The 15,358-nt window shown below is 48.1% G+C and overlaps 1 protein-coding gene across 1 annotated transcript; it reads right to left on the bottom strand.

The window, feature by feature from the left end:
• Window positions 1–618: 618 nt before the first annotated feature.
• Window positions 619–13,621, bottom strand: kpnb3 (karyopherin (importin) beta 3). Its single transcript, XM_023793119.2, has 26 exons — window positions 13,414–13,621; window positions 11,804–11,884; window positions 10,835–11,027; window positions 10,459–10,561; window positions 10,115–10,211; window positions 9,469–9,573; window positions 9,210–9,332; window positions 8,939–9,059; window positions 7,660–7,747; window positions 7,371–7,477; window positions 7,101–7,225; window positions 6,908–6,997; window positions 6,660–6,833; window positions 6,251–6,469; window positions 4,506–4,589; window positions 4,296–4,428; window positions 4,029–4,150; window positions 3,732–3,828; window positions 3,350–3,522; window positions 2,824–2,935; window positions 2,694–2,749; window positions 2,390–2,512; window positions 2,058–2,277; window positions 1,678–1,906; window positions 1,448–1,589; window positions 619–1,366 (listed from the first exon to the last, which is right to left on the bottom strand). The coding sequence occupies exons 1-26, from the start codon at window positions 13,489–13,491 to the stop codon at window positions 1,280–1,282; spliced, it is 3,282 nt and encodes a 1,093-aa protein (XP_023648887.2). The 5' UTR covers window positions 13,492–13,621; the 3' UTR covers window positions 619–1,279.
• Window positions 13,622–15,358: the final 1,737 nt, after the last annotated feature.

The raw sequence follows: 15,358 nt of genomic DNA, 5'->3' as shown, positions 1-15,358 counted from the left end.
AAAGGATGGGGGGTGTTCCTATCGAGGGTGTTCCTGTTTTTATAGGAATGCCCCTCATTGGGATTCACCCCTTCTAACTATTGCTAGCGACTGTTTTCCCGGAAGCGACCAGAGCGTCAAATATAGAGTAGCAGCGGTCAGGTTACCACACGGGTTTCAGTCCATCCAAGAGAATGTGACAAGTAAGGTAAAGGGCAGCTTTGCTTGTAGGAGAATAATCACCAGGCATCCCTATTCAACTTCAGCCCACGGCCTCAGTCTGGACAATGAGCAAATACCATTATTGCGTTGGAAATATCAATCGCTGCAGTTGCTAGTTGAGGTATTATGGCAACACACAAGGGCCCAAGTGACCCGTCCAAAATTTCAATCATTGCTGCAACACCTGCACTTTTATGAAAGCTGAAGAGGAAGCTGCTCTTTGTTTTGCATTTACAAATAAGTTCACTCCGTAACTTTTCTGAAAATCAGGATCACAAGCTGCGTCTTTGTGTTGACGTTAGCCAATCAGCTATGAAACTACATGTAAATGTAAAGTCAACTCATACAGCCAAAACCAGCTGCCCCCCCCCCCCCAAAAAAGTTTTAGTTCAAGATCAAATCTCCAAACCAGCCAGCTGTTTTCCCATCACTGTTTATTTCAAGGAGGACTGAATGAGCTACTGTCACATGCCATTACATTTTACAATGCGTTAGAGGGCCAGCCACACAGCCTCTGCCGTCAGCAGCTGCTCATGAGGCATGAGGGGGGGGGGGGGGGGGGAGCCAATGTGACATAGGTGGTGGGTGTCCCCCCAAACCACACACGCGCACTTCTAGAAGGTCCTCAAACCAGTCCTGTGAAACCGGAGACAAGCAGCTCTCTACCGCAACGCAGTTTAGTACAGATTACACTAGGTGAACAGAAACGCATCAGGCTGTTACAATGCACACCTACATAACTGATCTGGAAGGAGAGAAATCCAAATACTAGAAATTCATTATACCTAACTGTAAAATGGATGACAGGTTCTTTCCCTTTCACCAAATGAGGGCGCCGCTCCAATACAAAAATACTCTAAAGTGTCAGTACTGCAGGGTGCTTGTGTCTTGGGGTCCTTTGTGGGACCTCAAAGCGACAAGCACAGACCCAGAGCCCACAGCAGGCTGGGGGGGAGCTCGCTGCACGGCAAATCCACGCATGCTACAGTTCATTGCTCGGGAAAGGAAGGAGCGCCATGGAGGAGTGGAGAGGATCGTCGGGAGCTAGGATGTCCATGTTTAGATGGCAGAGGATTTTTCAAGCAGCGTTGAGCAGGTCCTGAATAGCCTTCTGCTGCGTCTCATTCAGTGTCGATACACATTCCGTCCACAGTCCTCCGGACACCTAGGGGGCGAAAGAGCCACAGTTTACCATAGATGTCGTTACAGATTATGCGCTTTCAACACATCTAAGATTAGTGCTGACCTGTACTTGACGGACGACATTTGCCAGCCGTTTGCTACACCCATCTTCACGTTTGATTGACTCACTGACGACGCCGTCTGCGATGATAGAAAATATCTTGGGAAGATTCGAGTTGTCAGGTCCGAGGATGATCGGATTGTTGCTACGGAGAAACAAAGCAAGTTTGATCAGCAACCCCAAAGCTCAATCGTGTGGTTTAACGGGAAGGCGAAGCAAGAGGGACCACTGACCTTTCAATGAGGTCACACAGGAAGTTGAAGGTGTGCACAGCTTCCTCTTTGTCTTCGTTGAGTGGTAGCCAAGACAGCCAATGAGGCAGGATCTCATTGACGTTGACACACTCCGGTCTGTACTTCATCACCTTGCCAACAGCGGAGATACAGTTCTCTGTGGCATTGACGTTTTCTTTAGCCTTCGAGTTGGCTGCCTGAATCACACCCACCAGCAGAGGAATGGCCTCTGGTCAACAAGAGACAATCCAGTTAGCATTAGCCAAAGCATCAGTGTGAACCACAGCCGGTTCTAATATTGAGGGAATAAATGAAATGCCTACACAAAACATCCTCCCAACCACCACACTGAGCAACCCTAAAGAACCTGGGATCACTACCTGTGCAGAAGGTCCTGTAGCTCTCCCCGCCAAATTGTGCCATGACGCCCACCCCATAAGCGGCTGCCTGCCGCACCTCAGGACTGGGGTCACACAGCGACTGGAGCATGGGCTGCAGAAAGTACTCTGCGTACTTGAAGGACAAGGGACTGCAGTGCTCCACCACGTCATCGAATATGCAGAGCCCCCACTGCCGGTCGGCCCAGGGCCTGTGTGGACACTGTAGGACAGGAAGCGGATTGTCAAATTGCCGATAAACACCCCGCCAGGCCAGGCGTCGGTAATCATGTGAAGTCAACTGCAGGTTTTAATCCAATGGATCAAGTACTCACAATAAGGTTGACTATGAGCTGTAGGAGCTGCTCAAACCAGGGCAGAACCTTCTCTTTGTAACTGCTGAAGACCGAGTGCAGGATGTCGGACACCTTTGTTAGGATGTACACGTCATTTTCATCCTGGAGGGGAGATAAATCTACTTAACTAGGCCAAAACACAAATACATGCAGGAGTTTACAAAACCCGGCTCTTTACCCATAAAAGAAAGTAGACCAGCATACTTTAATTCGCAAGGTCCAACAAAGCTGGTACCCTACTTCGACAGAACTGCTCCCCAGTCTTGGCGGCAGCTACATTTACCTCATCCTGTAAGGTTTCTTCTACCTGTTCATCATAATCTTCATCCTGCCGCTTGGCTGAAGGAGACAGAAAACATCAGTGAATAGAGCATGAGCACAAGTATGATGGACCTTCACTGACCGAGGCTCACCTTGTCTAAGCTCCTGGTTCTTAAAGTGCTCCTCCAGCTTGCCCTTCAGGATGCCACCCAGCTCTTCAAAGTGCTCATTGTTAAGGCAGCCATCTCCCATCAATTCAATGCACTGGAGAGGCAATGGGATGGACATGGGTCAGCAGCCTTTACTGCAGTTCCATGAAATCCAAATTACTGCTTAGCGGAGCTGCCCCCTTTAAAGTAGCAATGGGTAATATCTATAGCTAGGATCAAAAGTACTTTAGCCAGGAGCATATGCTCTCAACCACTATAACACCAGCCAGAGGTGGGTAGTTCAGGTCCTTGAAGAACAAATCCAGACCAAGGTTTTGTTTCAACCAACCAGCAGAGTAAAGTCAACTTGTTGGCTGAAATAAAAACTTGGTCTGGTTTAGTACTTTCTGGACCTGAACTTGCCACGTCTGTTGCGACTTGACAGATATCAAATGGATTCTCAAGTACAGTAACTTCTAGAAGATGGGTCTACATGCAGTACTTCAATGAATGAGAGATCCCAACCTACCTTAGCAAAAGAATGCATGATCTCAGACAGGACGTCAGAGTCTGGTTCTGTGCCAATGGCCTTGATAAGGGCATCACACATGAAGTGCCACATCTGGGTGAGGTATTCAGGTCCCCTGACGCGTGCACACTCCAGTAACAGGGGCATGGACTCCGCCGCCGCTACTCGCACACGTGCCGTACGGTCAAGGAACTCAACCAGCTCCAGTTCATGGGCCACTAAGGACTGGAGACCTAACATCCAGTCTGGTACAGCTACACAGAACTAACAGTCAGGCATAATGGCTAGGAGTTCACCACAGTAAGTAGTTTCTCTCCTGGGCAGAGAGCTAAATATGGTCAAACAAAAATTACATAAAAAGGGGATGCTCTGGAAAGGATATCATCGTGGAAGTAGAACTTCAGCAGTGGGACCATCATTTTCACAACCTGCTCCGTGTATTCTACAAAACCTTCTTTCAGCTCTTTAGCATAACACACCTAGAAGAGAGCGAAAGTTGAGATTAGAAGCAGTACGCATAAGCAAACAGGCTAGATAAGGAGCAATGTCCAATTATGAAGACTGAAAGCAAAAGTGTGTGAGTTATTTATTAACCAAGTGTACCATGGTCCAGGAGGAAAGTCTTATTCCAGAAACTGAGCTGGAACCCAAAGCCTGAACGAAATCCCATAATGCTCACCAGCATCTGGCAGGCTGTGGCCTTCTCTTCCAATCCTGCAGTCTTTATGCCAAAGCTTTGCTGGTCACCAAGGTTGACAAACTCCCAACCATCATCCTCGCTCATGTTCTCCATATCCTGGGCTGAAATATGGATGAACCAAACAGCTCATACCAGCTGCGGCGTACACATTAAAACGTACGAGACAAATATCAAATTCACACACCCATTCCACAGGGATTAATAGTACAAAATATGCAGAGCGCAAGACAATTAATAGGCACATACTGTCTAGAAGGGCCACCTCAGGCTTGATGGAAGCAGTTTTCATGAGGGGCCCCATGACCACAGGGAGATACTGCTGGAACTCCTTCCCAAGGATCTTGCACATTCTGGCCCATGCTGAGATCATGTATGAAATCTGAGAACAGTAGAGAGGTGGTTAGGGGCAAGACGGCCTCAAAGAGCCCAACCTAGTAACTCCTAGGCATCCCTAACCTGTGGGTCGTCATCTTCCAAGTCGTTGAAGTCTGTCTGGGTCTTCAGAAGCAGCTGCATGACGGCTGCGGCATCAGGCATGAACTGCAGCCATTCGGGGAAGAGCAGTGCTCCATTAATAGCTCAAATGCACCCATTTCTCATTTTGGGTGGTTAGCATGCAGAATTAGCACAAAACACCTGCATTATACTAGTGAACAAAAACCAGTGCCAGACATCAGCACTAGGGATGGCACGGTTCATGAAAAAAAACCGAACCGTTCGGTTCGCTTGTCTCGGTTCGGAGCATGCATGCGTTGCACGGTTCGACGGTTCATGACATGCGCAATGTAGCCTCGTGCCCCGTATGTGACATCAGTGTGTTTCCCTTTCGCGCGAAAGAATAGGCTATATGCACAGAGCGGTATGACGTAGTTCCGGTAAAAGTTCAGCCAGCTAAGTAATTTCCGGTAGCCTTTCGTTTGCTGCGTTTAGCTCGTGTTTTCGGCGTTACCACCCAGTCTCTGAAGAAAACGTTTAAATTTCAGCCGACCGATAGCACAACATCTGAACACTGTTGTGCGCCTTTGTTGTGTGACTTTATTTAATGTGCGGTTAGGCACTTTGTTAAAGAAAATTAAGTTAAGTTATCTGTGACAAAGCACTCCAGTGAGTATCATGCCTCGATCGTCCGCTCTTTCCGTGTGCCACGCCCCCTCGTTAACCCTGTGTGGATTCCCCGTGTTTACCAGCTGTTCCTGATTGTTGTCAAATTTGTCATTACTCCATTGTATTTAGTCCGCGTTTCCGTTTCTTTCTCCAGTCCGGTCATTATATTGTAATTCTGCTTTACCGCTCGTCTGTGTTCCTTTTGCTCATTAAACCCCGCATTCCCCCGATCCTAGGTCTCCTCGCCTCTGCTTCCCCGGTCAGCGTTGTAACAGTGAGCCTGCTTCCATGCTGCAATGTGAACATTTGCCATGTTCCTAAAAATTCTGTTTATTGCACAGTGTCTGACCACACAGACCTACAGGCTATTGCCAGATGATCATACTAGACATATCAACTGGACATATTTTGCACTATTACAGATTGATGTCTTGTACATATACAGAAACTGATTTTATCGATTACTCAAGAACATTCAATATAATTAATACCAATTTTTTTATATATATATATATATTACGAACCGAATCAGGCTTAATCAAGATAGGTGATCTATCATTTTAACGATCCCCAATTAAATTAACCCCGTGGACCGGACAAATACAAAACGAATGATTAAACATTATATGCGTCTCTTTTTGTATGTTTTCTAAATAAGACCGCGTGCCCATACCCAACTGTAATGGCAATTAAAGCGATCTATTCTCTTAGCATTTATGTTAAGGCAAGACTTATTTTATTACTGTTCTGGGATTAATAATGTTTAATAATTTTAATAATGTGCTTTAAGTCAAGTCAAATTCAGTTTATGCATGATTACATGATATAACTTTTTTAATACTGTATCCTAAATTGTGGATAATTAAGCTATATATATATATCATATGCTGAAGTACATTTCTGGAGTGTTAAAGATTAAAAGAAAAAAATAACAAGAACCATACAGAACCGAAAACCGTGACCCTAAAACCGTGATACAAACCGAACCGTGGGTTTTGTGAACCGTGCCACCCCTAATCAGCACGTGTGGAATTTGTCAGAAACACAGCAAATCCCTAAAGAAGCCAGTGCAAGGCACCATGGGAAGGCGGAGGTACCTTCTCCTTGCCCACAGCCAGTCCGATGAGGCTGATGCACTCGATGGTCTTCCCTCTCAGCAGACGCAACTCTTTTTGCACGGCGTTCTCGACGATGTGCTTCAGCGAGGGCATGAAAAGGTCGTAGTACGGCACGAATTTCTCCTCCGCCGTGTCGGCCACGGATGCGATGGACGTCACCACTTGCTCCAGGACCAGCTTGGTGCCTTTCTGGATCAGCTAATGCAGTGGGGGATAAAAACCATGTTATGGTTCACAACGGAGCTTCAACATCAATTTTCACCAGATGAGATTCCCTGGACTACAACTCATTGTCACTACACACCTATTATGAAAATCGGAAGCCTGAAATAAAGGTATCTTTGGGTACTTAACATTCAACACGATTTTGACTCCAAAGGCAAAGTACCTCCTGCAGTTTGGCGACCATGATAGTATGAAGGTGCTGCACCAGGTTGTCTAGATAAGGAACAAGTAGGGACTTGGGGCAATCTTCTGTGAAGTTGATGAGAGCAGCTGCCGCGTGGGCCTGCACACGTGGGTTGGACTGGTCCTCCATGGTCTGAAGCAGGGCCGAGATGACCTGGGTGGGGAGAACGACGGTCAGGCAGACCGCTCGGTAGTAGGTCACTCCTCTGTAGATCTCCAGCAAGATACCTTATCGTGAAACTTCTTCTGGAAGGTTGGGGCAAAGTCTGTGGCCATCTGTCCGATTGCATTGCAGGCAGCATAACGGACCCGGGGATGCTGAAGAGAGAGAGGGGGGGAAAAAAAAAAAAGTAAGCGGCCATATCTTCTGGGCTTCCAGGAAACGTCACAGAAAATGATGGGACGACGACTAATGACTCACAGGATCTTGACAGAAGAGAAGCACAAAGCTGACGATCTCGTTAAGGATGGATTCCATCTGCTGGTGGCAGCCCTCCCCTATTGCCGAGAGGGCCATGAGGCCAGCGTGGCGGTACTTCCAGTCAGCTGTTCCAAGGGAACGCCGTGAGATCAACATCAGCACTTCCGGACCACTACTGACCTCAAACCAGGTCTGTAGCTAGGAAACACGTCACTGTGCGCTTTGTTCTGATCTTCTGATGCGGCCCAAGCCGCAGGGATGCAAACTTACGATTCTGCAGCATCTGCATGATGTGCTGCTTGATCATTGGGAGGACGATCTTCCCGCCCAGGCCGCAAGCGATGCGATCCAGGGCGCTCTCACCAGCCACGGCGTTGCTGCGCACAAGACAGCGCGTTTCATCTTAAGCAGCCGCAATTCGCGCTCAGTAATATACCCCCTGCATTCACACGCTATACACTGCTGCACTAAACAGCGGCTCCACACCATACTCCCATTTGCCACAGAGAGTACGATCCATACATTTAAAAGCCATGAGATACCAGTGAAGATTCTGTACCTGTCAAAATCATCATCCTCCAGTTCGTCTGCCATTGCCCATTCCTCATCATCCTCCAAATCCACCATCATGGCCAGCATCTGTGGGACTGGTGACATGTGCGCAAGGGGAAAAAAAAATTCAAGGAGGTGAGATTAACCAGCAGCTACTGTAGCCCACGAGACTGACACCATAAGGCCAAACACATTCAGAGGGATATTCCTACAGCAGGAAGGAGGAAGAAACCTTGGGAGGACCCAGATCCAAAGGTGGAGCCCATCCTCCAGGGGGCAGCAGAGGAAGCCCTAACCATACGCAGACCCAAAGGTGGAGCAGCAGAGGAAGTCAAATGAACAAGATCTAGTTTTGTGGCTACATGCTGCAGATGGACAGCGCAACTAGGCCACTCACGCTGAAAACAGAAGTGCGGCTGCCAGAGCTTCACCCGTTTCAACACAAAAGTCTGAAAATGCACAGCTTTGCTACTGTGACACCCACTGCCCCGAGTCAGGAATGTCAGATTAACATTCCAAATCGATGGTGCGCAGCTCCCACAGAAAACGCAGCAAAAATCATCTACAAGCAGCCTAACTGCCAACAGGCCATGAGGAGAAAAAAAAATGAAAAGGAAAGATTTGCTGCAGACCCACTAATGAAAACGATGCATTTAGAACTTCCCTGAAGATGTCGCAAAACAAAATACCATCCTTTATTTTTTTAGCACCAATGAGACAAGCAATCCTAAGGAGTCACACACCGATGTTTTGATGCACTAAATGCCCGTGTGACGTATTTTGGTGGCATCATGCCTATGAACAAATGCACAGGCAGCCGCACCCTCCATTATGCTGCACCCTAAACTGAAACACAGCTCGTTTACAAAAAGTACAACGAGCTTCAACGTATGCTCACTCTGAACAGGTTCAAGGGGGCGAGGTTTTTCCCCCATTAAAAGCCCTGTAATAAAACTATTAATAGCTGTAAATGACCATTGTAATAACCTGTACAGCTTAAATAAACCCTGAAGCCAGGAAACTGCATTCAGAGGAACAAAGCTGATCTGAGTCAACCTGAACTGGCAAAGCTGCCTGTCAATCACTATCACACTTACATAATTACTAACGCACCATTTATTGAAAGTTCCAAATTGAGTTTACATTCACTTCAATTCATTAAAGAATTTAAGATCCGCCCCTTTCAGAGCGAGAGGCTTATGCAGCGTACACGGCCATCATCGCGAGGTGCGGACCTCAGCCCAGCCCTTCACTAGTGACGGGCGTTTCGCAGAATGCCTCCTCACCGCTCTGAGCCACGATGCTGGTGTGCTTTCGGAGCATGGCGGCCGCCGTCTCCGAGAGCGTGACGATCACCTCCAGGGCCAGCTGCCTCTGCATGTTGCTCAGACTAGTGTCAGCGCAGAGCTGCAAAATAATAATAATAAAAAAAACATGTATAGATAGCAGAAGTTGAACAACATGCCCCTCAAAGGCAGCCGGTACGGACATCTTGACAATAATCCATCTACCATAAGCAGCTCGGTTGATGGGGGATCTGGGATCTGACCCTCTCACCTTCAGGCTGAGCTGCAGTGTGGCCTCCAAGTTGGGTCTCAGGTACTTGGGAGCCGTGTCCGCAATCTCCACTAAGGACTTGAGCACAGAGTCATCTCCCCGGTAGCACGACTCGTTCACTGCCTGCGGACGGAAAGGCAAACCACGTTTAAGCTGCAGACGCACCAGATGCCCCCAGACCAATCTATAAGGAACAAAATGGCCATGGATCAGAAACAATGTGTACAAGCAGACAGAAGAGAATCCAGCACGGTCACACCTGAAGGACGCCGGGGAGCAGGTCGGAGAAGTGCTTGAGTAAGGCTGTGTTATTCTCGTTGGAGAGGACGAAGGAGGCCGCGGCTCGGGCGGCCAGGGTGCGGATCTAAGGAGCACGGCAGATGGGTTACCAGAGCGATTCTGAACGGCACATATTAAATCCCGTATCACCACCTCCAGCAAAAAAAGGCCTCTGGGTTCCATGTTGAAATACGGCTCAGCCAGCCAGACATGGCCGAACTCGCAATACTCTCTGCAGCCCCCAGGGGAACCGTCATCCCACAGTGAATTCTCACATGCAGAGTGCAAAACGCACCAGCCATCAGGAATGCGATGCCGATGTCCTTCAAACAGGCAGAGTAGGATAAATGGCTGACATTTGAGACTGCGGCCAGTTCCCATACATTTCGAAAACAGACAATGATAAGACGTCTGTCCTTTTCCCCTCTAATGGAATTGGGGGGGGATTAGAGCGCTAGAGCCCCCAGGCTAGGCATGCTTGTAGTGCCCCAGAGTTAAAGTCCAGCACATAGGACGGCACAGTGGGATGCAAAGACCAGCACAATACCTAAACCAAGACCCCAGATGGCTCAAAGATCAAGCCTGGTGCAGTATGTGCGGTAGCCCAGTGCCAGGCAGGATCTCACCGTCGGGTTCTCCTGGTCCTGCATGCACTGCACCAGCATACGCTTGATCACCTCCAGGTAGTGCTGCTGCTGGTTGCCAAATATTCCTGGGAAGTTCCTATTGGGGGAAAAGGGAAAAAAAAAAAAAAAAAAAAGGAACCACATGAGTAAGCTGGGGGGGGCAGTGGCGAAGGGCACCCCCACACCACGGACAGCTGGCCGGCATGGAAGTGATGCACAGCACCTTTAATTCTGCCCACCACACTTCTGCAAATCTGCATGACGACACTCCATATTTTAACAGAATTCTTCTTCATCCGGCAAAGGCTGACATGAAAGGGCAGTAGAGCACGGACCAGGCTCACCAGAAGATGTGCAGAGCAGATTCTCGCAGGCCGACGTCCGGCGAGTTGACGGCGTCGAACAGGAACTTCAGAATCTCGGGCCACTGGTTGTTCCCATCGTCATCTGAAGCAGCAGAAGTTTTGAGCGTCTTACATAGTTGCTTGGGCAACAGGCGGTGACTAAGAGCGGATCCACTTCCGCAGCGGGAATCTGCTTACTGAACGAGCCAATTTAGGTACCCTTGAGCAAGACAGCACAGCAGGACTGTGCTGAGATTTCATGAAATCCAGGTTACTACCGACCAAGAACTTCACAGGATGAACAAAACAAAGGCGACGGATTCTGAGAAGGTAATGATGAGATGCAGTAAGGAGGTTCGCGTACGAGTGCTCTTACCGATGAGATTGCGAGAGAGCTCCGCTGCGATGTCGCACACCTTCTTGCGGATCGTGGGAGAGCCCTCAGCCTGGATGCCAACTAGCAGCTCACTCTTAATGGCCGTCTGCATGTCTGCCGGCAGGCCGGGATAGATCTCGTCAAATGATGACGACAGTAGCCTCCTCAACAGCACCGCTGCCATCTGCTTGACCTGAATGTTGGGGCAGACAGCGGCGGGGGAGGGGGGGGGGGGACGATGACACACGTTTCGCCATTAAAGCCACACGAAAAGGCAACAAACTCAGGTAACCGCAGGATGGCTGCCTCAAGTCAGAGGCAGGAAAATGAGAGCAGAGCACGCTAAAAATATCTGAAGTCACAGGGGCAACACAGGAGACTGTATAGAATCACTGAGCACAAGAAAGTGTAGCAGGTCAGCCACTGGGAGCAGAGACCTCCAGTGGAGGAAAGGCACAGGAGTCCCAGGCATCTTCTGCTGGATATGCTCACTGCCAGTGGGAGGAATGTGTCACTGGAAACTTCAGTGCAAAAGGACAACCAGCAATGCAGCAGTTCATGGGTTCAAAACCCAAGGTTGCCAACATAATGTCACTACTGGACCCTTAAGCTCCCACCTGCCTGTATGTCTGATGATCCTGCCATCTGACCTTAAGCTGTCCTCATTTGTACGTAGCTCTGGACAAAATTCACACCACCCTCTTACAGTAACTAACTGCCTTAGCCCACCTCCCGGGGGGGGGGGGGGACAGTAGGGTGAGGGAGGGCCACAGAAACAGCTGAAACGCCTGCTTAAACAGGCTGCTGGATGGAGGGCATGCTTCACCATGCGCAGCTCGCTCTTCACACAGCCGTGACAGATAACCAAACACTGCCAGGTGTCCCTAAACCAAGTGTCCGCAGAATCTGCCAAAATGCAGCACGGGGTTCAAAACCCTCCAACCTCAGAAGGGGACAGGAGTCACTTACCTCCTCTGTGGCAGATGCATCACGGATGGCCTGTAGCAGGAACGTGATCTTTGTCTGACCAGGTATGTTGTCGTACGTCTCCTGCACAAGAAAAGCCAGTTAAGCGGCACTGGTCTCAGTCATTCCTGTGAAAATGAGGGCTTCCGGCAACATGATGGGACGTTTTGCAAGAGTTTAAGCCTGTCACTCCTTGGGTTTCAACCAACATGTTACGGCTACGACTGCACTGGGGAGACACTGACAGCGGGATCTTCTGAACGACCTTTTACCTGCTAAGGTACCAGGCTTTTTTTTTTCTTCTCCTTTTACATCAGCGAGATGGAAGAGAACAGAATAAGACCTGCATCCTCGGAACATCTGCTACAAAGCCAACCTTTCCACCCCCTCCAAACTGCTCATATCTGGTCTTCTGACTCATTACACGCAAGATGTCAAGAATCTAAGATCTGTGGCAGGATGAGAGGCCTGGAATACTCTCAGCTGCTAGTCACATGGTCAATAAACACCAAACAGCAGCTTGCTTTCCATCTAAACTGGTCATACCCCCCCCCCACACACACACACACACACCTCTTATATGACCATATAACATACAGAGTGTACTACCCCCAGAATCTCCAAGTTCATCTAGCATTCTCTAGGGTGAGGCATAAATCTCATTCGAAAATCATCTTGAAGACGCAACCATTTCCCATCACTCAAGGTCAGCATTCCACACACCAGCAACAGAGCATGCATACAGAATTTCCATTAGGTGTAACAGGGACATTACTATTAGAATTATTAAATAAGGCATCCCAGCTCTTTTAAAAAACCTGCAGACTACCCGACTAGACAAATTGGGGGGGGGGGGGCGTGAAGTTCCTGACAGAGGAGGAACCCTCATCCGAGCCTGATGAGAGGATCTGGCCTGGCTTTATCTCTGCGGCCCGTTATTGTCTACAGCAGGGAATGTGCTGACCGTGGGGCAAGGGTCACCCCGGGCATCTGCTGACAGGTCTCCTGTGCAAACCACCCCGCAAAAAAAAAAATCATCATCAAGCAAGCCTTGCTAAATGTGCACGTTCACATCGCTTTATGAGTTCACACCCGAGCGCCGTGATGGCATTGAACTTTTACTAAAAGTTCCACAATATATTAAGTCACACGAGCGCGGACAGAGACGCAGTGGCTTTTCTGGGACGATCCAGCCGTGTGAATAAAGCGGCGGCCCGCTAAGTTAATCGGCGCTTTTTAACTTTGCGACTGCTGTCGATCACATCCGCCGATTAGCGGGGTAGCCAGGCGGCGCTAGCATGTTAGCGACAGCGCACTGAAAAGCCAGTGTGAGCTTCGGGGCGGAGGAGTTCTTAAAAAATAAAAGTACCGGGCGGTCATTTGCAGCAGCCCACGGCCATGCGGCCACCGCGGGTCTCCGTCGCGGAGTACGTTCCCGCGGAGCCCCCCGCGCGGTCACGCAGCCCCGGATCCGCCATCGGCTTCGCTTCACACGTGGGCTGGGCCGACTCGGGCCGCCGCCGTCCTGCTAGCGGCAGAAGCCCGCCGAATAACACTCCCCGCTTTCGCGCGCCCAGCGGCGGCCCCAAGGCGTCCCGCCGACAGCCACGTACCTCCGACTGCTTCCTGATGCCGTTGTCGGGGCTCATCAGGTTGCCCAGTAAGAGATGGAACTGCTGTTGCTCCGCCATTGCTGCGAGATCCGAAAGAGGGAACGGCGGCTGGCGGATGAGGGGAAGGTAAAAGCCGGTGGCCGTAGCGACCTTTCACACTACACGCAAGAGGACCCCTTCGCTCTGATTGGTAGACTCCCTAAACCAGCTATATATACATTGGATCCGCAACCAAGACGCAACTGTATGATTGGCCAGCAGCCACCGTGCTTAAAACGTTCATTTGCCATTGGGCAACTTAGAACTTCAGGACGGCCTATTTCGATTGGATGTCACGAACGACGGCTAAATCGCATTGTGCGCCTGCTGCGCGCGTAAAATGGTGTGGGCGGGTATTTGGAAAAGGAGATGACGTCATGTCAAAATATAGCGACAGAAAGCGCGGGAGATTGACACGTCGAAAGTTGTGGAATAGCGAGACGTCAGCGCTTCGCTCCAGCCCTGCAGTTTATCGTGCTGCAGACAAGCGCTTTGCATAGCGAATAAAATACTTGTTGCATTTTTTTGGCCGACAAGATACTGTGCAGTTTGTTAATCGATAAGGAGTACTAACGAATGCTTCATGCTTTTTATGTGGACCACTCACCCGAAATATAATCAATTCACAAAAACTTAATTGCAGTAAAAATGAATCATACTACAAGTAACCGATGGATTAAAAATGGAAGAAAGAATAGAGACAGTAGGTGTTGAAGATTATGTAGTCAGTGTTTTGTTTGTTTTCCGTCAGAAAATATGAATGCAGGTATTGTAAAATGCTGTGCAGTGGACAGTACCAGATTTGTGGCCAAATCATTGACTACCGGGATGTAAACTTCTGTTTTTATATTAAAAAAAATATAAAATTGTTTATACATTGAAACTCTTCGGAAGCTTGCTTAATAAAGAAAATATTGCAAATTTATTGGTTTTATAATAAAAATCATTAGTGTATTTGTTTACAAAAATCAGGGTCGCTAACTTTGGTCAGCTGACTGGCGTGAGATTTTCAGTTTGAGACAAGTCTGCACACACATGTTTATGTGTGTAAGTGTTATTACCTTGTAAATATTCTGTACGGTTTGCAAACTCCCCCAACGCTTTAAATGTAGCCAATTTTAGGTGACTGAAAGCGTATCAGACGCGTTAGAGTTGGTATTCCTGCAAAATATCTTAATTATTGCAGATAAAAATAGCTTTAAGTAAAACATTCATTTCAAGTAAGTAATAAGTTGAAATCCAAATTAAAATTCTAAAGGGGCTGTTCTGAGTTAAAAGGTTTACTCACAAGCAGTCTTATTGGTAACACCTTTGCATTTAACATTTGTCTTTAGTATCCCTTTGGGAGCCAATGACTACAACTGCAATTAATAGCAAAATGGAAAAAACAGAATTGAATGAGTCAAAAAATTATGACAATAAAAAGAAAATACCTGCGGAATATATGTGCATTTATGTTAAACATTGCTTGTAAATGGACTTTTGTTATGAAACCAATAAATCTGAAACATTTTTATAGAATTGAACAAGCATCCCAAGCACTCTGTGAGTGCTATATATAGCTGTAGAAGACACTTGGTTTTGTGAACATGGTGTCGCGTTATTCATTCTGGAATCATGAAATACATTTACCTCAGGACTGAAATAGTATTGAAGCAACATGATCATTTTATTCTTTTATTTTATTATTTTTTGCGCGTGGTGGTCCCAAGAATGGCGAATTGTTCCGTGCGTGAGTGAGCCTGAAGGGGCCTGAGATGGGCGGGGCCTGAGATGGGCGGGTGCAGCTGTATATTTTTGTAGCGGTATTGGGAGCCTGCAGCCATATATAATTGGCACATTATTGCCCAATGGCTGCATTGCCGCTGTTTTTTTTTCTACAGCTCCGGTTTGAGAGAAAGATACA

Source organism: Paramormyrops kingsleyae, chromosome 16 (genome assembly GCF_048594095.1).
Source record: "Paramormyrops kingsleyae isolate MSU_618 chromosome 16, PKINGS_0.4, whole genome shotgun sequence".
In the NCBI taxonomy this organism is placed as follows: Eukaryota; Metazoa; Chordata; class Actinopteri; order Osteoglossiformes; family Mormyridae; genus Paramormyrops; species Paramormyrops kingsleyae.
The sequence above is the reverse complement of the archived record's forward strand: the minus strand, read 5'-3'. Positions and strand labels throughout refer to the sequence as shown.